This window comes from Eptesicus fuscus, chromosome 16, assembly GCF_027574615.1.
Source record: "Eptesicus fuscus isolate TK198812 chromosome 16, DD_ASM_mEF_20220401, whole genome shotgun sequence".
Taxonomy (NCBI): Eukaryota; Metazoa; Chordata; class Mammalia; order Chiroptera; family Vespertilionidae; genus Eptesicus; species Eptesicus fuscus.
This window is the reverse complement of record NC_072488.1, coordinates 66308733-66331617: the sequence shown is the minus strand read 5'-3', so window position 1 is coordinate 66331617 and position 22885 is coordinate 66308733. Positions and strand designations below refer to the sequence as shown.

At 48.3% G+C, this 22885-nt stretch overlaps 1 protein-coding gene and 1 long non-coding RNA gene across 2 annotated transcripts in view; one reads left to right on the top strand and one right to left on the bottom strand.

Moving 5' to 3' along the window:
• RFX8 (regulatory factor X8) overlaps positions 1 to 22885 on the top strand; it is an 87100-nt gene that overhangs the window by 51973 nt on the left and 12242 nt on the right. The window contains 9 exon segments of the mRNA XM_008153434.3: positions 3786 to 3825; positions 3828 to 3886; positions 4513 to 4566; positions 8357 to 8470; positions 9310 to 9460; positions 11569 to 11627; positions 12876 to 13014; positions 15524 to 15618; positions 18426 to 18540. Coding sequence (XP_008151656.1) covers positions 3786 to 3825; positions 3828 to 3886; positions 4513 to 4566; positions 8357 to 8470; positions 9310 to 9460; positions 11569 to 11627; positions 12876 to 13014; positions 15524 to 15618; positions 18426 to 18540 — 826 coding nt within the window.
• On the bottom strand, positions 1781 to 10044 carry LOC129151850 (uncharacterized). Its single transcript, XR_008558544.1, has 3 exons — positions 9801 to 10044; positions 6884 to 6954; positions 1781 to 1989 (listed from the first exon to the last, which is right to left on the bottom strand). It is a non-coding gene; the product is annotated as an uncharacterized LOC129151850 (long non-coding RNA).

The window sequence follows — 22885 nt, the reverse complement described above, 5'->3', positions numbered from 1 at the left end:
GGGAAGCAGCCAAAGTGCAGAGACAAAGAAACTAGTTCCAAAGGAAAGAACAGGAGAAATCTTCAGAAAAAGAACTAAATGAAATGGAGGCAAGCAAACTACGAGATAGAGTTCACAAGAATAGTTATAAGGATGTTCAAAGAACTTAGTGAGAAATTCAACAGCATGAAAAAGAACATAGAAACCATAAAAAAGAACCAGTCAGAAAAGAAGGATAACTAACAGAAATGAAGAATAATTTATAGGGAATCAAAAGCAGATTCAAATCAAATCAGTGATTTGGAATATAAAAAAACAAAGAAGAACCAAGATGGCGGCATAGGTAAACGCCTGTACTCACTGCCTCCCCGAAGCAAATAAAAATTACAACTATAATACAGAACAACCAGCATTAAGAACTGCCTGAAACCTGGCTGAATGGAATTCTACAACTAAAGAAGTAAAGAAGAAAGCACATTGAGACTGGTAGAAGGGAAGGAGTCACTGAACAGGCTGGTCTAGCACCCACATGCATTGTTGGTTTTAATCGGGAAGGATATCTCCAAGGCCTCCCATGAGAAGCAGAGAGTCCCAGCCTCACACCAGACCCTCAGCTCAGGGTTCCAGAGCTGAGAAGTCCCCACAATTTTTGAGCTGTCAAAACCAGCAAGGATTGTGGCTGAGTGATGCAGAGACTGCTGGAGTCCCAGATGTTCCTCTTAAAGAGCCCACACATGAACTTACACAGTCTTGCTTCCTCTGAGCTCCAGTGCTGGGCAGTGGCTTTGGGGGAATCCATGGACATTTGAGGAGGAGCTGTACTCCCTGGAACTGGGGCAGAAATTCAGGGGCAGCTTTGTCCCAGACAGGGTTGCTCTGGGGGTCATTGTTCCTGTACTGGGACCACCTCCACTGTAGAGCTGACTGGCAGCCATATCTGAGTTTCCATCAGAGTGGCCCACACTGTTCACTCCACCCTGTTAATTTCCTGAGATCTTGCCCCATCCAATTTGCAGCCCCACCCAAGCTGTTGGCAGCTGCTTTTTCATATGAATGGCATGTCCTGGCTCAGGCTTCATAGTTTGCTAAAATCTCTCAAACAAGCTGCAGCTGGTGACAGCATGCCCCAAACCAATCAATAAAAGGCCCAAGATCCAGCACTAGCACCAGCCTGCCTTGCTTCACAGCTGGGCCTGACCTTGGTGCTTCCTAGCCCAATAGAAGTATCAACTATTTACAGATTTCTCTGTAGCTTCTGCCAGGTGGCCCCAGTTAGTGGCTGACTTTGTACCTCCTGGGAGGAGGCCCTAGAGCTAGTGCACCCAGTGAACAGCTTCAGACCATATTGGTTTAAAACTCTATGCATCCACAAATGACACTCTAGGGGAAGACTCAGTGAGCACCAAAGCCCTACTGAAGCAAGTCCTTCTCCATAGGGGTGTCTCCTGCATAGCAGCTCTCCCACTATAGTCGCAGCTGGTCCTCACAGCCAGTTGGCCTGGAGGTCAATTCCTCCCAGATACGCCATTAGCAATCAAGGCTCAACAAAAGACTGCACACAGCCCACACAGATTTATAGTTGGAGAGCTGAGATAGACATGAAACAACTGTGTTCAATAGGCAGTGCAAGCCATCAGTGGGGTGGGAACTCCAAAGTGGGAGGGAGGAAAAAAGATTATGGTGAGCTTTCCTGTAAAAGGTAGCCTGTGTTCATTTCCTATTGTTGCTGTAATAAATTAGCACAAATTTGGTGGCTTAAAACAACACAAATTTATTATCTTGCAGTTCTACAGGTCACAAGTCCAACACAGTTTCTCCTCTTGTTTAAGCTAAGATCAAAGGGTTCACAGGGCTGTGTTCATTCTGGGGGACTTAGGAGAGAACCCATTTCTTGACTTTTCCAGCTTCTAGAGGCTGTTCTATTCCTTGGCTTGTGGCTCTTCTTAAGTCTTGAAAGCCAGCAAAGGCAGGCTGAGTCCTCCATGCTGCCCTCTCTATGATTCTCTGCACCTGGGAAAGGTTATTTGCTTTTAAGGACCCTTTTGATTATATTAGGAGTCATCTGGATGATCCAGGATAAGCTCCCTATCTCAAGGTCCTTGCCTTAATCACAATTACAAATTCCCTTTTGCCAGGTAGGGTTCCAGGGATTAGGATATAGACATCTTTTGGGGGCTATTCTGCTTGCCACACTGCCCTAGAGCTGGTTCTGGAAGGGTCACAAGGATCCTTCTTTAGGAGACAGTTATCTTGAGGGTATAACTTGCATTTGTGCTGAGATATATGTGGGCAGTGAAGAGCCAGAGGTGAGAATGTTGGGGAGCAGGAGACTCTGGGTGAGGTCCAGATGGTGGACGGCTTGTCAATGCCAGGCTGAGGAATTTGGATTTCGCCCAAGAGACTGTAAGAAACCAGTGAGGCATCTTCAGAAGGTGAGTGACAGGATGCATTTACTTTGGGAGTGATAATTCTGTAAGTAGTGTCTTCAAGGATGCCAGAAGAATAAAGTCATTGAGGAGAATCAATGGAGTAACTCAGGGGAGGCAGATGGTGCCGAGAGGAATGGGCCATGACAGGAAGGAAGGCTCCCCCATTGTATCTCTAAGGGTTGCCACATGGTATGTGTGCACTGAAGGCTGGTGGAATAAGTGAATGACTAATTCTAATAATATTTCTTGGATCTGTTGAAAATCTCAAATTGCATTTAATATACCTATGAAATCTAAATAGAATTTCTCACTTTTTTCTTTGTTTTTATGTTGAATGACCTCCAGAATGAGAATCCCTCTGGTTCTTTCCTGAATGCCTTCTCCTGCAGAATTCAAAATTGAGTTCTGTACCATACCTTTTTAGATTTCTGATTGTTTATATTGTGAAGAATAGCTTTCAGCTCATGATTTAAACATTTTTTTCCTGTAATATCAGTTCTTTTCACAGGAAAAGGACTGAGGGAATTGACTTCAGAAACACATAAATTTACTTTTATTATTTTATTTTGTAATAGCTTACTCTTATATTATCCTTGTAATAATTTCTTAAATTACTACAATACTGTATTTTCAAATAAGTTCTTCTGACCAGGTGAAACTATGATGCATTTTCCATGTTCCAATGTAGAGATTTATGCAGAGTTGGAAAAAGAACAGTCTGCCTAGAGCTGATATTCTCAACTTGAGTGTACATGTGGCTCACTGGGAAATCTAGTTACAATGACAGATTTCTGGCCTCAGCCAAAGTCTCCCAGGGCTTCTTATTGGTCTCAGGATCACACTCAAGAAATATTGGCTTTGATCATTAATGGTTACCTTTTTTTCTTCTTGATAGAAAATTTACCTTTCTGTAAATTGCTCTTCTAAAGAAAAGTCCACAACCCTCCTTTTCCTTGTTATTTAGGGCCCAAGATTTCTGATACAACTAGCCATTTTTATAATACATATACGGTGACTCAAGGAGAAACAATTAGGTGGACAAGGGTTGTAAAAATGTATTTGTGGCATTAAATTATGTATAGATAATATTTTTATTGTACATTACTATATAGCACTTGTAATACATGTCCACATGAGTGATACATTTGGGTAATATATTAAGTTCTAACTCTTTCTTGATGACCATAATTCATAGAATTATAAAGTAAGGTTAGTATCTTTTGAAATGAAATGAGGGGTAAAGTTGCTGGGGTCAGTAATGTGTGGAGAGGTATGGATAAAAGATTACATAGAAGCGATGTGATTATTATATGGCTTATATGCAAGAAAACGCATTTTATTTTAAAGAAATAATACAGTGTGTAAATGGTATTCTAGTGTGAAAACCATTCACTAATAACAGACCCAATTGGATCACCTTTGAGTTCAGGAGATTTCCATTCTGGGAGCAAGAACTGGCAAGGAAGTACTTGCATGCCGTGGGGAGACTAACTTTTTACACCTTTGATACCTCAGGCAGTGCATGTCTTATTTGCCTGTTAATATTGTTGTACCGGATGTAGTAATATTTGCCTTCTCCCAGACCCATGAGGACCAACATTTCCTCCTGTACTTGGGTGATCAGAATATTTAGGTCTTCCTCTCTTGCCCTATAAAAAGGCTGCACCTGGGACCACTCTGTCATCTTTTAACCTTTTGCACTCGGATGTCGAGTGTGACTCGACACGGTTAGCATTGGAATAAAGGAATCGAGAAAAAAGCAAGCGAGTGCAAAGGGCTAGAGTGAGGGCCTCCTATGACTAAGAAGGGAACAGATATGTGGATTTTCTAGAACCTGGGACTAGGCAATATGGAGGGGGAAAATTGAGGTTTAGGGAGAAAGATGTCAATGGTCGATGACCTTTATAAAGGTTGGTAGAGACATCAAAATTGAAGCTATATTAATTTTAGGCCAATAAAGTATGCATTACTCCACAGAAGGAAGCACTCAGCTTCTGTCAGATCAGAAGTGTAACTGCCTCCAAGGACCTCAGAAAGGCCTTTGAGGAGAAGTTAATTCTTAAAGTAGCCTGCAAAATGAAATAATTTTCCATCTCCTTCCTAGATGGCCTTTCTTGCTGATGAATACTACAACTATTGTCAAGACATTCTACAAAGTGTGAGGAACCAAGAACTTGAGCGGGTAGGATTTTATCTATAAAACTAGTGGCCTGGTGCATGAAATTGGTGCACATTAAAAGGGAATTAATTAGAGGAAATATTTTAATATTGCTATTTGCCCTTTCTCTATAGTAGAAGTGTCAGAGATGAAAAAAAATTAGTAAAATGTATATGAAAATCTCCCTCCTGTCAGAGTCTGGGGCATGCCCTAGGACCTAGATTCAAGTCCCTGCCCACCACCCTCACATGCTTCAAAAACATAGGAGACCCAGACCCGGCTGGCTCCACCCCCATTGGGTGAGACCCAGACCTTGCCGGCCCCACCTCTGTCAAGTCCCTCTGAGTGGGGGGTGCAGCCTCAGGTCCCCCGGCCCAGCACCAGGGCAGGGGGTGTGGCCTGAGGTCCCCTGTCAAGCCCTGCTGGGTGGTGGGTGCAGCCTGAGGTCCCCCATCAAGCCCTGTGGGGCGGAGGGCATGGCCTGAGGTCCCCTGTCAAGCCCTGCCAGGCAGGGGCATGGCCTGAGGTACCCGGCCTGACGCTGGGGTGGGGGCATGGCCTGAGGTCCCCAGTCAAGCTCTGCCAGGGTGGAAGGAGCGGCCTGAGGTGTCCCAGCCCCACGCTGGGGCAGGGGGCACAGCCTGAGGTCCCCCATCAAGCCCCACTGGGGGGGCACAGCCTGAGGTCCCCTGTCAAGCCCTGTGGGATGGGGGATGTGGCCTGAAGTTCCTAGCCCCGGCCAGGCACCATGCAGCCTCAGGTTCCTGCTGTCTGGTCGTGACAGTATGGCATCTGGGCTAATTTGCATATTCCTCTATTATATCGATAGATACAAGAATTTATGACTTGCTGTTCAACATTTTACTTGAAAAGACCCCTTAAGGGACATCTAGTGGTAATTCACTGCACTAAAGGGTTTAGAATTCAGCTATTTTATAATGAGTGAGTTATTGAGGGTGATATTTTTATTGTTTAATCATCTGAGGATTTTCCACAGTGCTAATATAATTATCTTTATGCTTTATATATAATTCATTGCCTGGCCAGGTAGTTCAGCTGGTTAGAGTGTCATTCTGATACACCAAGATTGTGGTTTCAATACTTGGTCAGGGGCACATACAAGAAGCAACCAATCAATGCATGGATAAGTAGAACAGCAAATCAATGTTTCTCTCACTCACCCCTACCCTCCCTCCCTCTCACTCTAAAATCAATTTAAAAAGATATAAGTAAATAAATAAATAAATAAATAAATAAATATACTTCAGCTATGTTTAGACTCTAATTTCAGCTGATTTTGAATAAAGTGTTGATAATATTATTCATCTTGAAGTTTTAATAATGCTAAAGAATCATTTTATTGATACATGCCAACTGAAAAAGAAGCAAGACTTTGAAGCAGGGTGATTTGACATGGATATTGTAATGACTGGATTGTGGAAAACATGAATAAATCTTTTAACCGTTCTGAGTTTTATCTTTTGCAATGGAAAAATGGAAATCTAGGGAAACAAGTACACATTTAAATAAAAGCTTTTCTGATGCTTTAGTGTTCTAAGTACTTCAACTTTAGGTGATAATATTCATTCAGCATAAGTACATTTAGTACTTAGTATAAAGCATGATAGCAGGATAGAGACCATGATATCTTCAGAATGGCCCCTGTTTTATCAATGTAATGTTTATTAATAGACTAGAGGCCTGGTGCATGAATTTGTGCATGGGTGGGGTCCCTCTGGGTGCCCTATTGGGATCGGGCCAAAACCCACAGTCCAACGCCACCTGCAGCTCCTACCTGCTGCTCAATCAGTCCTGATCTGGAGAGGCTCGCACCTCTGCATCAGCACTCACCAGCTGCCGTGAGCCCTGTGTCTGGCGCCCTCCTGAGGGGAGTGGCTTGTGGGATCAGGCTGAAACCAGCTCTCTGACATCCCCCGAGGGGTCCTGGATTGTGAGAGGGTGCAGGCCAGGCTGAGGGATCCCACAAGTGCATGATCTGGGTTGGGGAGGGACCTTGGGAGGGCTCCAGGACATGTCTGGCCCATCTTGCTCAGTCCTGATTAGCCAGACCCCAGCAGCAAGCTAACCTACTGGTCGGAGTGTCTGTCTGCCCTCTGGTGGTCAGTACATGTCATAGCAAGCAGTTGAGTGGCCTTAGCATATCATTAGTATATTACACTTTGATTGGTTGAACAGTTGAGTGGTCTCTGGACGACCAGACACTTAGCATAGTAGGCTTTTATTATATAGGATATCCACATTAGATGTCTATTTCTCCTTTTCTTTATTCACTCATTAATATTAACTTAATTCTTACCTTGTGACCAGTATCATTTCTGGAACTAGGAAGGTATTCTCTATAAGACTTGATAGGCTGATATTCTGGTACTGAAAGGAGCAATATAAGCCAATAAATATGATATAATATGGCAAGTCCTAGACTAGCAGTATGATTAGACTGTTGTGGGTGCCCAGAGGAAGAGTTAACAAAGATAACTAGAGAGTGCTCCCAAGAGGAGGCCATGTAGCTGGACTCTAGTGGAAAAGCAGAGGTTCAACAGACAAAATGGAGTAGGAAAGGTATTCCAGGTAGAACAGTGGGTGCAGGCAAAGGCAGCAGGATGTTCACAAGGCATGTGACAAAAGGTCGCTCTGGCTAGATTTCATTGTCATTAAAGGAGAGAAGCCAGAGGGGAGGTGGGAACACAGGCTGGTGTGAGAGAGGGCCTTGCATGCCCTGTGACGAATTCTGACTCATGGAGAAGGCTGTGGGAGCAGTGACACAGACTGCCCTAGTGGAGTAGAGAGGGTGGTGAGGAGGTTTTGTCCTAGTCAGGTAAGAAGTGAGGAAGGTGATCAGATCTGGAGCAGTGACAATGACGTCAGAGAGAGATGTGTCTGAAGCCGTGCAGCAGTTCTTGATGACTTTGGACATGGGTGGTAAGAGAATTAGCAGAGATGAGACCATGGCTGTTGTCTCATTCAAACCCACTAACTCCGAAAGGTCATGCTTCAAACTTACCCACCTGAGAAGAAAAGGATTAATATATCCCGCTCATCCCATTACTGTATTTTTTGTTGACTGTCTATGAGTCTCTATGGAGATGTCTTCTCTAGAATTCATGCACCCTACAGCAGGGGTTCCTGATCAGGCGGCTCAGAAGTTGGCCCTAACTTCCTTGACTGAGGCCACGGGTAGGTCTGTGTCAGGGCTGGGGTGCCCTAGCACACTTGAGCCTGCAGAAATCACTAGTAGTCAAGAGTATTAACTGGCAGCTCAGACTGGCCAATCATGGGATCTGAAAAGTCAACATGGGGGAAACTAAAGAAAAGGGAGAAAGCGGCCATTTCCTCCGTAAAGAAGGCTCCTGTGTAGACAGACTCTGCCTCTTTTGCCTGGACAATCCTTAGATGAATTGTAACTCGGTGTCAAGGAGGACGCCTCTCTGGTTACGTACTATCACCCTCTTTCAGAGCTGAGACACAACTGAGGGCCGATCATCAATGAACATTTATTCTAAACTCTGGTTTGTGCCCTCTGGCCATTCCCTCATCCTATTGTAATCAACAGGGGCCCCCTGGTGGTTAAAACATCTTTCCTTCCAGAAAACTTCCATGAAAGTATGTTCCACGTTACTCCATCCACCTAGAAAAGCTGATGGGTTAAGCTTTACATTAGTTGGAATGAAATTCATCCCGGTATCACTTGGGGCTGGTTAAGTATATATGGGGGTTAGTCTCGCCAGGCACAAAGTGAGATTTTGGAGATCTGTTCCATTCCTTACTTCAGGTGGAGGACTTGCTCACTTCCTTCTGGAAAGCTCTGCCACAGGATACAGTCGTGCTTATGGCATTGCCGGAAGTGTGCCAGCTCTTTAAATGCTACGACGTACAGATGTACAAGGTAGGAAGACGCTGGGCTCGTGGCTGTCCAGAGCCTGCGGTAGAGCCACAGCCTCCTCTCTGCAGGTCCCTGGCTTCAGGCCTCTGAGGAGCGAACAGTGGGGCGGATGGATCACAAGCTGTAATCTTTCCCTGAAACTCAGCTTTTCTTTTGAATTCAGTGAGAGTCTGAGTTACCTCATGTAAAGAAAAAGCCAGTGTACATGGTAACCTATGGTTTCAGTGACCAGGGAGCTCCAAACTGAGTCAAAGTGTTTTTTATCTCTGGACTGATTATTGTAATTTGGAGGTCAGTTATATTTTCACTAGTTTCTGTGGTGAAAATATGTTGTTGTTTTTTAATCTTCACCTGAGATATGTTTTTATTAATTTTTAGAGAGAGAGAGAACATCAATGTGAGAGAGAAACATTGATCGGTTGCCTCCCCAGCTGGGGATCGAACCCACAACCTTTTGGTGTATGGGACAATGCTCCAACCAACTGAACCACCTGGCTGGGGCTATTTTTATTTTCTGGGAAACAGTTTTGTGCTTCTAAGTTTTTTACACAAAGGATGGAAGCCAGCACCTGGATTCAGCCATGAAAATACTTCGGTCTGACCCACCTAGTATGGCCTGTGTAGTGTTTCTTAAAATTTTGGTTCAATTATCGGTATTTTAAGCTCTTTGAAAAAATTCAAATTCTGCTCCTGCACAGTGAGCTGTGGCAAGGGCTGCCTGGTGGCGGCCCCTCGGATCAGGGGGGTCTCCTCTCTGAGTCTGTGGCCTAGGCGGCCTCGGCCCACTTGTGACTAGAGGACACCTGCACTGGCCGCACGCTGTCTCCACACTTCTGTTGCAGGGAATCGAGGATGTCCTCCTTAATGATTTTCTGGAAGATGTTTCTATTCAGCACCTGAAATCTGTCCGGCTATTTAGTAAGAAATTTAAGCTGTGGCTACTTAATGCTTTGGACGGTTTTCCAGCCCTCTTACAGATCTCCAAACTCAAAGGTAGGTTTCAGTGGAAAAAGTAAATTCTGTGAGAGTAGATTCAGAGTCTTTGAGATGGGGCAGGACTCTCAGCTGTGTAATGCTCCTCCCCCTCCACCCCCCCGGCCCCCCCCCCCCCCCCGCCATCATGCAGGCATACAACCCTGTTCAGACCTTCCGGCTTGCATTTAGTGCCAGTGGTGTATTCCTGTGCTGATCCACCCACACCCTTTTACCAGTTCCCTAATGAATAATACCTTGGAATTTGGACAGGTCAAGGGGCTAGAGGTGTGGAAAAGCTGCCTGACTGTCACAAAGGTGGGGAGAACCTGGCTGCTGCCTCCAGGCAGCCGCTGCTCACCTTTCCTGTGCCAGCACCTTGGGGCAGCCCGCAGTCCTCACTGCTGGTCCCTTGAGCAGGGCTGGCTGGGGCTCAGGCCCCAACATCCTCCCACCTCTTTGTGTGCTCTGTGGCCTCTCGGAGAGGCTTCTAAGAGCATAGATTCTCCTTAGAGCACCCCCATATCCCTAAGTTTCTCACACGGTGGGCCACCAAGGCATTCACAGCTTTGTAGTCTCCTCTCCCTGCTGACTTTCTAGAATACTTTTTCTTTCTGTCTGGCTGCCAGGTTATGGTCTCTGATACACCTGTCACCAGGCTACCTGTCTGTTCAAGGCCAGCCACAGCTTCCTGTAAACACTAGCACACGCCTGCTGTGTGGGTGCCATGTTTATGGTCCTGGAAACAGCCATGTCCCCCTCCTGCCTTTGTGACGTTTTTCCATCGTTGCCTAGAGTTCTCTCCAGTGGCCCGCCCCACCCAGTCCTATTGTTCCTGGGCCACCTCGGGCCACGCCATCACCATGCCCTCCCAGTTATCGCACTCCTCTTTTCTAACTCTTTGCACGTTGTTTGCTGGCTTCTCAGAGGGCCACAGAATAGGACCATGTCTAATTGTTACCCACCACCCCTGCACCTGGCTGTGTTCAGTACTCATACTGGCAATCTTAATCCCAGTTTGACCCACTTGGAAACTTTCAGCTGGCCAAGCTGGTGCCAGCCAAAAAGGCAGCAGGGTGGGGCACTGCGGAGAGAAAGTGCAGTCTTGCTGTGAAAGGCAGAAGAAGCCTGCTCCTTTCCCTGGGGCCACGTGACCAATGCCTAACTCCCCTCAGAGCCGCTCCTTCCTCCTCTCGCCTACTCAGAGCTTCCCAGTGAATTCACCATCCTGCCTCCAACCTCAGTCACCTCCCCTCTAGACCCAATGATTGTTCTAAAACAGTGATTTGATCAATGAAATGCCTTTCATAGGCCCCACCCCCTGAAGGGTCCATTCTTCTGTATTCACTGTGCAAAGTCATTCACTGCTTGGCCTCTGGTCCCCATTCCCAGAGTGCTCTCCAGCAACACAAGACTGGCCATCCCCAGCAAGGCCTTTCCTGCCACTCTTCCTGCCAAGACTGCCTCTCGTACCCCCATTCCCAGGGTAGCTCCACCTTACCTGTTCAAGCCCTCCTTGAGTGTCACCTTCTAAGTGAATTAGTCTCTGATACCATCCTCAGACAAGGCCATCCCTCCACTGAGCCCCTCACCATCTTCCTCTCTGCCCACAGAGTGCCAGGGAGCAAGTCATTGCATATCTGGGAACCCATTTTCAGAGGCTGAGCCCCTTGAAGGTGGAAGCTGCCCTCCTCTCATCCAACAATTCAGCTAACAGCTGGCCAACATCTCGGGGCAAACACTGAATACGTTCAAGAGGGGAGCATGCTCCTCTCTGTGTGTTTCTCTTTTTATCCTTTGCTTTCCTTTGGCTGTTTTCTGAGGTGGGCCCTGTAGAAATGAGAAAGTTTGGGGACTCGGGGTTTCCAGGCAAAAATCCTAAACTCCTTTAAGCAGGCGTGACCGATGCTTGGGATTACATAATTTTTCTGGGATGGATGGGGAGCATTTTAGTCAAGTCGCCCCTGCCAAGACCTCCCAGCCATTTGGGAAAGAGCCCAGGCGCAGTGGAAAGGCCAGGCTGTGTGGAGGCCTCTCTGGGTGGGAGGCAGGCCCTGTATTCCCCGCCATCCTATGTAAGGACATGGCGCTACAGTATCAGTAATGGTCGTGTGTATTGTTCTTAACAGAAGTTACTGTGTTTGTCAAAAGACTAAGAAGAAAGACATACCTTTCCAACATGGCAAAGGTAGGTTCCTGCCAACCAGACAGGAGGGCACAAAGCAGTTTTCTGCAGTGAAAGCTGCAAGTCTGTCCTCAGAGCAAGGTGGGTGCTCCCTCCGCCCAGAGGGCAGACAGGAGGGCCTTTCTGGCCACTGACTGGCAGGCCTGCTGGGCCACAGAAGCCCAGCCTCGCCTCGCCTCCTCAGAAGGGCCCCAGTCACCAGCTCTCTGCTCGGACAGAAGCAGGGGGCACAGGCCACCATTCTCAAGTTTCCCAGGGAGACCTGGGGAGGGGTCAGCCAGGCAGCGGTCTGGGAGTGATGGGCCCTGTAGCAGAGCCTGGGACAGGCGGACGCAGCCCTTCCTCCTGCACGTGGCCCTGTGGGCATGGTGTGTCCTGGCTGCCAGGCGCCTCGACTCCAACCTTCTCTCCTTGATTGATTATCCCACTTGGTGTTAGAGGGATGAGAGAAGAAGGGTATAGATGCTGGAAGTGGGCCACTCAGGAATCTGCTTGGAAATCCTGTGGGTGCCATCAGGACAGAGTCAAGGATTGTCACTTGGTCCCAATCAGTCTCAGCTCAGGGGTGCTCAACTGGGCCTCCGGATTACTGTCTCCATTCCTGACTCGGGTCCGTCTTTATACTGCCTGTCACTTGGGGAGATTTACTTCATGCCCGCAAGCACCCTTGCTTTTCTCCTCTGCAAGATGAGGGGACTCTAGGGATGTGAGGACAACCTACAGACACTAAAATATAGGGGACTGGATTGTTCCCATTGGACAGCTGAGGAAACCAGCTCCCAGGATCTAAATGCATTGAGAGTGGAGAGGAGAGCAGGGAGAGGAGAGGAGAGCAGGGAGAGGAGAGGAGAACAGGGAGAGGAGAGGAGAGCAGGGAGAGGAGAGGAGAGCAGCGAGAGGAGAGGAGAGCAGGGAGAGGAGAGGAGAGCAGCGAGAGGAGAGGAGAACAGGGAGAGGAGAGGAGAGTAGGAAGAGTAGAGGAGAGCAGGGAGAGTAAGAGCTTCAGAGTCCTCAGAGCCTTAATCATGTCTGCTATGAGGGGAAGCATTCTAAGTGCTGTTTTTCAGAAAAGCGGCTCTAGGTTGTGTGAATTGGAACCTTTTTGCTGTCACTGAGGATTTTATTTTAGTGGTTAATACCCAAATCCACCTTTTTTTTCTTCTCAATAACAATACATCTTGCTAATTTGGATGGGGGATTAGGGAAGTAAAATGACAAGATTCAATGAAGTGTGCTTCCCGTTCTGCTTAGACAATGAGAATGGTATTGGAGAATAACAGGCGAGTCAGCCTCCTGAAGTCGGACCTGCAGGGCATCATGGAGGTTTCTACAAAAGCCCTGGCAAGTCACCGGAGCAGCACAGATGGCCTGGAGAGCATGGAGGTGAAATGTGAGCGTCCTTCTTCCTCTTTATGGACTGTGTGGCATATGGGGGCCGCAGAGCCTGCACTAATTTAGGAGTTTCTTAGGAGAGGTAGAACACAGGTCACTCATTGCTGTTGTAATTTATCTCCCCTGCAGGGGGCAAGGAATGCCCCGAGAATGCTCTTCCAGGGGGTCCCCAGTGTCCATCAGCAGTCAGTGCTGGCACGTGTTTGTTGAGTGAATAAATGAGCAGATGAGTGGTGCTGCTTGACAATGATTGTTTCTGGAAATCACCCTGGAGCGTCACTTTGGGGGAAAGGTCGCATCAGGCTGGTACCGCTCAGCACCTCTGCTCTCCTGTCTGAATGGGATTGCATCAGCTCTGCCCAGCGGATTCTGCTGGCACAACTGTTAGGATCACTTAACAATGTGAACCATGTGCTTTTACTGTATTTCACTACTTTGCAAACCAGTGATATGACGCAGGTGGATATTCTTGCCCCTTTAATATCTGATAATTGTAATTATTTTTCAACAAAAAATATTTCTTCCACAAAGAGCTCTGCGAGCTGCTGACAGTCCTCCTGGGAGGAGCCTGGACCAGAGAAGGTGCTCTCCCCACTGCCACCCGGGGAGCTGAGGGGGGCGGGGGGGCTCTGAGAGCTGCTTCAGGAGGGAGCTGCAGAGCACTGGCGCCCCTCCCCCAGCCTCCAGGCCCGTCTCTAGGCCTTTGTCAGAGGGTGCTGCCTGGTGGCTGTGGGGACTACGCTCCCTTTTCTGCCCTTTGCAGATATGCCTGCCCGATGCCCCGGAAGGTCTAGCAGCTTCTTCCTAGTGGGCGGAACCTCACCCCGGTGCACTCAGCCCTGCATAAGCTGCCTCCCTGTACCGTACCTGCGCGCTCCTTCAGGGGTCAGTGCTGTCTTTCATCTTTGTCCACCCAACACATGGGAGCTCTTCAGTATTTCATGAGCTGATGGACACGGATTCAGCAAGGCATGCAAAGCACAGCTTATCCTGTCCTCTTTCTTTGACCTTGAAATAGGGCTGACTTTGGTAGGTTGTACCAGTTAGTGAAATACTGAAATAGATCCATCCCTGTTGGTAAGCAGCCTCTGCTCATGCGCCCCAGCCTCCGCTCCCTTGATGATCTCCCCTGCTCTGTCACTATCCCAAATCCTAGCTCCTCCCCTAGGTATTCCCCTATGGACCAAACCAGTAACTAAATGGTGAACACCTGCCATAGCCTGTTTCACTCAGTGGTTAGAGCATCAGCCCATGGACTGAGGGGTCACAGGTTCGATTCTGGTCAAGGGCACGTGCCTTGGTTGTAGGTTTGATCCCAAGCCCTGGTTAAGGCGTGTGTGGGAGGTAACCAATAGATGTGTCTTTCTCACATTGATGTTTTTCTCTGTCTCTCCCTTTCCCATTCACTCTCTCTCTCTAAAAAAAAGTGAACACCTAAGCCAGCAAGTTGTAAAGCTGTGGAGAGCAATGCTGATTATAGGAACTCAAAGGGTCCCCTCCTGGGCTACTGGCTCCCCCAGAAATCTCAGGTGGTTGCTCAAACCCTGTTCTTGCCCCCAGGGAGGCCCAGGAAGACATGAGGCCTCTCTCCTCGGTGTCTGCCGAGATGCCTTCGGCCTCCCCAGGGCTCCTGTACGCCTGTTGGCATCCTTGGGGGTCCTTCCACGAGGACACAGAGCCAGCAGGGAGCCTGGCATGCTGGGAGCCACTGGCAGGCAAATGCTCGAGATATGCCTGGAAGATCTGTCAGGTGAATCCTGACCAAGCCTCAGCCAGGGCCAAGGCAACCGAGTGGGTTTTCTATACTCTGCTTGGCACCCAACAGCACCCAGGAGGCGGGAGAGCAAAGGCTGGCTCATCGCACTCAGTGCTGCCCATGCAGCTGATGGACTCCAGTCCCCACGTCACACATGCTCAGGCTCCACCCCTCATGTCCGCACTGAGCCTGCAGCCCAGCAAGGCACTGAACATCCCTCAGTGAAGGACATGAGTAGACTACTACTTTAATGAAAATGACATGGATAGGCGAGGTCATGTCTGCATCATGCAATGAGCTCATCTGGAGCCAGGTCTGTGGAATTAATTACAAGGTGTAGTTATTATTTCGAAATATTTATTTCCAATTCAACAAGTGGCAGCGGCTTCCTAGGAGGCAAGACCATAGAACTCTGAACTGTATGACCACAGATGTGACAAATCTGGACTTAGAATGTATCCTTTGTGTTCAAATTGGGTGCGAAGCCGCAGGGGGTGCTTTTGAACTATTGCTCAGATGGTGTCCCATTTGTTACCCAGCCTACAAATACCTACAGCAAAATTCTGTTGCGTTGCTAGCAATCTTTTTTATTTTTTTAAATTTTACAACAGTATGAACGGCCTTTATTGGTGGCAATGGGAAGTGAAAAAGGAGGGGATGCAATAGCTGGGGCTCCTGGGGTGGCGTCACAGACTCTGTGGCTGCCCTTCGGAAGGCTAGCAATCTTTCTGTTTGTTCTGTGTCTTTACAGGTTTAAGCAGTTTAATTTCTTTGCTGGGAACATCGACAGACCTCCATGTATTCCTGAATTGTCTGTCTTCAAATCTCCAAACATTTGTCTTCCAGGTACAAAACCATATTTTTTTAGGGGAAGAAGTATGTGTTGATCATTCTAGTTACATAATAGCACCAAGTGCCCATGACCCAGTGGAATGAAAAAGATGTTTCTCTGGCCATAGTGTGTCAAGGCTGGTGTGGGTGCCGAGGACAGAAAAGCAGTGTCTCACTCCTGCGGCAGGCAGGGATTAGAAGCTGGTATGTCAGGCAGGTGTGTGTGCAGGTGCGCACATGTGCTGGCTCAGGTGTGTACTGTATGTGTGCAATGGGCCTGTATGTGCAGGTGAGGTAAATGAGCGTGTGTGCAGTGGCCATGGGTGAGTGTGAGTGCACCAAGCGAGAGTGTATAGGAGGCGTGCTTTTCTCTGTTAGGGGAGAACAGTACTTGTCTGTGTATTTTGCAGAAATATCCCAGTAAAGCATCAGGCTTGATTTTACAGGATCAGAGAAGAATTGGTGTTGAATGTGGGTGAATTGGGTCCTTCTGGATGACCAAATTGAGAGTTACTTCAACAGGGTCCTTGTTGGGCTCAATCATCAGCACCAGCTGCATCAGCAATCACACTTGCAGAGTTGAAAGTGCATTAGAGAAAGCCACAGCACCCTTGGCCCAGTGGGCGCATGGGGGAGGGGGGGGGGGCGGGCCTGGGGCTGTGCATTAGATTGGAGACCAAAACAAGGTAGCCAGGGCCTCCCACCTGAGGCATTGCCCTCTGCAGGCTGAGCAGTTATGAAGGGCCTTGATGAAGGAGGTGGTTTAAATTGGGACAAGAAGGACAGATGGGGTGAAAATAACATAACAAGACGCCATTCCCTAGAGAAGGCCATGCGCCTGGGCACAGTGAGCGTGCGGAGCGTGGAGGGCCTATGTAGGGAAGAAGAGGACATCCGGGAGCAGACCAACACTGGAGGCGAGGCCCTGGGAGCTGGGCTTGCGGAGCTCCCTCTTTTAAGCCTCAGTCACATTTCTTTCTCTCCTCTTCCCTCCCCACCTGGCCTTGCCCGTATCCCTGTCCTCCTAGTCCATGAGAAAGGGCAGAGGTAATAACTGGGCTCATTCATAAAGACTGCAGGGGGCACTGGGGTTGAAAACCTCATTGAGATGAACCAGAATGCTCTACGGGAAAGCTGGCTCCCACTCTGGGCAGGTGTCTGTGTCTACTTTGCTTCTTGGAAACCATCATGCAGATTCTGAGTGGTATGCATGGTCCTTGGTGATCTCTGGCAGAGCTTCTTGGTAGCAGTGGAAATGTGTCTGGAGCTGCATTGCCACCAAGACGTTCACTCATTGGCTAGGTTGTCACTGGTCAAACCTTCCATTCCTCTTGCTCAGCCTCTAACTCACTGAGCTGAGCCCCTGAGCCCCTTAAGAGCAACCCTACCTCCAAGCAACCCCGGGCTCGGGCTCCATCTAAACCATGTAACACCGCGTGTCTCCCAAGTCATCATCACGTATTCAGCTTCACAAATGAGGCATGTTAGCAAGATGGTATTTTGTACCTGCTTGCCTTTGAATAGCTTGTTCTTGTAAAACAGCTTGGCTGATAAAACAAAGCAAAACACTACTGCCAATAAAATACTCAAACGGCTGAAATGTAAATCTTTGGGCTTGGCAGAGGTGACTAATGGCTCCAGCCCTTCCCATCTGGCAGCCTGCTAGAGGGGAGTTCAATTGTGTCACGTGTTCCATCCTCCTGGATCTCACACGGTCGGGCCCAAGAGAATTTCTAAATGTAGGACCCTGAGGTGCCACACTGGTGTGGGCAGAGGAGTGCTCAATGCAGAGCGTGCCAACCACCAGAGCTCCTTCTCGCGGTGCTTTTTAAAGTGTCCTTGTGTTTGCTGAACCCACGGTTCCTTCCAGGAGCCCTGTACCAGGTGATCAGAAACTCCAGCCCAGGTGGTCAGAGTCATGTGGGGAGGATGCTGCTACCCAAAGCCCAGGAAACCCTTCATTCAGTACATGGTGGGGGGTTCCGTGGGGGCTGATGGGAAGATGAGAAAGGGGGTGTCCTCATGTCTAACCAGCCTCTCTATTCCTTCTTCAGAGACTTGGGTTGAGCCAGTGGGTGGTTCACATTCATATGATGAGACTCAGGGGGCCTTCAGGGCCATTCATCCCAACACGTGCCTGTGAGATTAATATGACTCCATTGCTTGTAATGCATTTAAAGTGTGGCCCAAGGCGACTCTCCATCTACATGAAGAGTCTCTTTGTCTGCATGCAGAAGCATCTCACTGTTGCCAGTTTAGTGCCACTCGAGCTGTCAGATGCCCTCGGCTCCACCAGACACACCGGTGGGACCTGCCAGTCCTCAGATAATTCACATAGTGCAGTGGTCAGTTCTGCGCTTCCCAATGTCAGCACCACTGCTGCTCATTGTTATGGGCCTCGGCCACTTTTTCACAATAGCAGACTTGGCAAGGACAAAATGTCCACCGACCCTCTGGATAGCAACTAACTGCCAAGTGGATTTGGTGAGGCTGTCCCTGAAGGATTTCTTTGACACGATTCACAAGTGAACTCATTTTAAAACTTGTGTATAATTTTTTAAGAAAGAAAAAGAAGCCAGTTTTCCACCTCCTTTCTTCTCTCCACCAGCATCAGGGGTTCTGCCCTGGAACCATTTCTGAGGAGATGGATCAAAATAAGAAAAAGGTTGGTGGGTCACTGCTCCCTTCTTGCCTTATTTCTTCTTTCTCTTCTCATCGGACCACATGAACGTCAGTACCTGGCAAATGTGTGCATTTCAAAATGTGTTCTCCTTCATTTTGTCATAAAATCTTGATTTTTTTTTCTTGCAAAAATGTAATAGCCAAGCAGAAGCAAAGAGGAGTTCATCAGATTGGCTGCCAGCTTCCAGCTGCGCTGGAATTTCGTTCTCACCACGGTGAGCAAAGCCATGACTCTCCGCCACAGAGACAGTTTCGGTGAGTCAGAGAATGCAAAACATTGTTCTACCTTGCGGGGGCCTGATGTGGCGGGGGCCAGACATGGCGGGGATCTCCCTTTTCTGCGACCCACGCAGAAAGAGAGATGAACGAACCGGTTCTAAGTGGAGGCGGCCAGGGATTGAGAAATATTAGAAATAAAGAGAGGAGAGATAGATTTGAAAGCTGGGGCTGGGTGGATCTTTCTGTGCCTGACTGAGGCCACAGAACAGATCCAGACTGCAAAGCTGAGGCTTTATTTATCATCAGGGACAAACAAGGCAATTAACAATGTTCTTGTAAGTTTCACTTGTTTTGGCAGCACTTGCTGCCCCTCCCACAGTCCACAAGCTACCCAGGAAGGATCTAGGGATCAGTTACAGGATCAGGCTTAATTATGCTGGGAGGGTTCTGCCCTCCAAACGAACTTGTTTGTGACCCTGCCACAGGTCAGTCCGAGGCTGAACCCTATAACCGCTTCCTACACTACCTTTAAGAATGTTTCATATTGCCATGTACAATTTATGTAAAATACAACATAGACACAGAAAACTGTACAAAACTATAGCAGCTTTTGAAAATAGCAACATGAGAATAGTTCCCACCAAACAGCCTGGCCACACTTTGCTTCCCATTCCTCGTTGTTGGACGGTAGGAAGCACCCCCTTGCTTTTGAGTAGTGTGCTTTGGGACATTTTGAGAAAAGCACCAAGGCAGGTAAGTAGGATGGAGAAAAAATTAGTGATTGGGGCACCCATGTTTAACTTTAAGGAGTAACAATTGGTAAAGTCACTGATGTTTGCAGATGGCAGAAAGAGTGAAGTAGTATCTATTTTGCAAACTTTCTGGTCAAATAGATGACCGTTCTTTTTCGGAGCTCACATCTGTCACCTCAATGGCTCGGATGCAGAGCAGCAGAGTTGTAGGAAGAAAACCTCACCACAGAGCCCTCCAGCCCCATGGAAAGTGTTAACGTAAAAGCATTCAAAGCTGTAAAGAATTTTTGTGAGTTTATTTGAGCCAAACTGTCAACAACTGCCCAGAAGCAGAATCTCAATGGATTGGATTGGGATAATGCTCAGGAGAATGGTGGTTGTTCACCTTATTTTATACTTTACATCAAGGGAGGAGACGTAAGTGGGTTACATGAAATCCACTGGTGGTAGATTAGGGAGGCGGGAGAAAGCAAAGTGGTGGTGGTGGGGGGTGCGCTCTGGGATTGGGTAAGAAGTAAAATGATAGACACATTACTTAAGTGGATACAGGATAGTTAACAGTCAACAATTAACATGATAACAATAACAATGAAGAAATTTATGATCTCCCTTCTGGTGCCCAGGCTCATTTGGTTGTGCCCCAGGGGTTGGGGCGGGGGAAGGGAAATTACAAGTTACTCTGACATTTCATAGGTATGTTATCATACATGCAAAAAAACAATAGGCTCAGGTAAGGTAAAAATTAACCTTGTCAGGCAAAAACCGGCCTAGGATATGACTACCTACCTTTAATGTTTAATTTCAGACCATCCTTTGTGGTTACTGTAGGTCTTCAAGTTTGTGAGACTGCCATGCAGGCCTCCCCTGAGCTTGTCAGGGTAGCATGTGGCCTTTGGTCCACAAAAGGATCATTCATCTCAATAGATACTTATTGTGTCCCCAACAAGTCCCAGGCACCTTGCTGGGCACTGGGCAGAGAGCAGTGGAAGACAGGTGGTCTTCGCCCTGTGAGCTCGCACACTCATCAGGGAGGAGCCTGCTCCACAGGCTGCCCATGCCCTCCCAGTGGCAGGAAGACCAGACCAGCACCACTTTGGGTCAGTCTTGCAAACATTCTGGAGCTCTGTCCAGGGTGGCGCTGTAAGCTGCCATGTAGGTGACAACCGTTTGCGTGAGGCCCTTCCTTTCAATGGTGCCCAACAGGACTCTGCTTTATGCCAATGCTCCTCAGCACTAAAATGACAGCGATTCCTGTGCAGTCATGGGAAGAAACCCAGTGTGTGTTTGTTGCTTTGCCCTCACTACCTTCTCTGGACCTCCTCATGAAGTAAAGTATTAGCACCAGCGGCTTTTCCTCATCACATGGACCGTGGTTCCAAGTTAAACAGGTTAGTCAGGTTCATTCCAGACCAGGTCATGCCATCCCACCAAGCCAGTATCTTCACGACAGGGCCATCCAGGAGTAATATGCAGTAAAGCAGCGGTCGCCAACCTTTCAGACCTCACGGACCACCAGTGATCCTCGGACCACCGGTTGGCAACCACTGCAGTAAAGGGCTTTGAAATGAGCAAAAAGGTTTAGCACCCCTTCTGAGTGTCCCCACCTTTCATTGTCTTAATTATTTTACAACCCTGTATCAACTGATAACATTAGAAAGCTCATCAGCAGTGTCACAGGAATGAGACAAACACTCAAAACTGGGTCAGCAAGGCAAATTTACTTCTGGAGAAGGGTGCAGTTGCCGGCTGAAAATCATGGGCAAAGCACACCAAACGGGAAGTCCATGCAGGTTTTATTCCCTGACGTGGTCTGCCCTGCCCCTCATTCTGACCCTGATTTGATTGGTCAGAGCTCAGAGCTCTGATTCACATTATTGTTCGATTGGCTAATTCAGAGGAAGGGGAAGGTAGTTCCCTGAGAGTCTGAAGGTCATAATCAAAATGGCAGAACCTAAGATGGTAGCCTCCTGAGAGTCTGAAGGTCATATCAAAATGGCGGGACCTGAGATGGCGGTGGGCTCCTTTCTTTGACAGAAAAGATCACTGGTTCACTCTCAAAATCCCCTGCCCCTTTTTGTTATTTGACTCCTTTCTTCAAATTCGGCTAGCAGTCTTGACCTTCATGTTCTGCAGGATCTAGAAGAAGGAGATTATTCTGCTGGTTTGTGACTGGGGTTTGTTTGGTTACTGCAGTCTCAATTAACCTTTGGATAAGGCCTCTCATACATGGAGTAATGCAACATCCTATTACTGCCATGACCCCAATGACACAATAAGAGAGGTCAAGACTAAAGCCATTGTTCCTTTCCATTTCCCAACCCACTGCTCCATTAGACTAGCAAAGGGGCCTCTCTCCCCGAGTTCTCTGCTAATTCATGGGCAAGGTTTGTTAAACTTGGAGGGTTTTGGTTATGGTGCCATCAGACCCCGTATTACTAAGGATACAGCACCGACCTCCTATTGTGACACATACTCCGCCCTTTTCTGCTAAAATCATATCCAAGGCAGATTGGTTTTTCCCAGGTCATTCTGCTGATTGCATCTAATTGCTCAGCTGTTCCCTTGATAGCATTTCTAGTGTAATTGACAAACTCTGCTGATTATAATAAACTAGAGGCCCAGTGCATGAAATTCGTGCACTGAGGGGGGTGTCCCTCAGCCCAGCCTGCACCCTTTCCAATCTGGGACCCCTCGAGGGATGTCCAACTGCCGGTGGATCAGGCCTAAATGGGCAGTCGGACATCCCTCTCACAATCCAGGACTGCTGCCTCCCAACTGCTCGCCTGCTGGCCTTCCTGATTGCCCCTAACTGCTTCTGCCTGCCATCCTGATAACCCCCTAACCACTCCCCTGCCAGCCTGATTGATGCCTAACTGCTCTCCTGCCAGCCTGTTTGCCCCTAACTGCCCTCCCCTGCAGGCCTGGTCACCCCTAACTGCCCTCCCCTGCAGGCCTGGTCCCCCCCAATTGCTCTCCCCTGCAGGCCTGGGTCCTCCTCAACTTCCCTACTCTGCAGGCCCGGTCACCCCCAACTTTCCTCCTCTGCCAGCCTTGTCACCCCTAACTGCCCTCCCCTGCAGGCTTGATCGCCTCCAACTGCCCTCCCTTTCAGGCCTGGTCCCTTCCAACTGCCCTCCCCTGCTGGCCATTTTGTGGTGGCCATCTTGTGTCCACATGGGGGGCAGGATCTTTGACCACATGGGGGCAGCCATCTTGTGTGTTGGAGTGATGGTCAATCTACATATTACTCTTTTATTAGATAGGATAGAGGCCTGGTGCATGGGTGGAGGCCAGCTGGTTTGCCCTTAAGGGTGTCCCGGATCAGGGTGGGGGTTCCCTTGGGGTGTGGGGCGGCCTGGGCGAGGGGCCTGTGGTGGTTTTCAGGCTGGCCATGCCCCCCGGCGACCCAAGCCGAGGCCCTGGTATCTGGGATTTATTTATCTTCTACAATTGAAACTTTGTAGCCTGGAGCAGAGCCAAGCCTTCTGCTCTCTCCGTGGTGGCAGCCATTTCTGTTGGGATTTATTTATCTTCTATAATTGAAACTTTGTACCCTGGAGTGGAGGCCTAGGCTGGCCAGGGCTGCAGAAGCTTGGCTTCCTCCATTGCCGGGGGCAACCCTAGCCTCC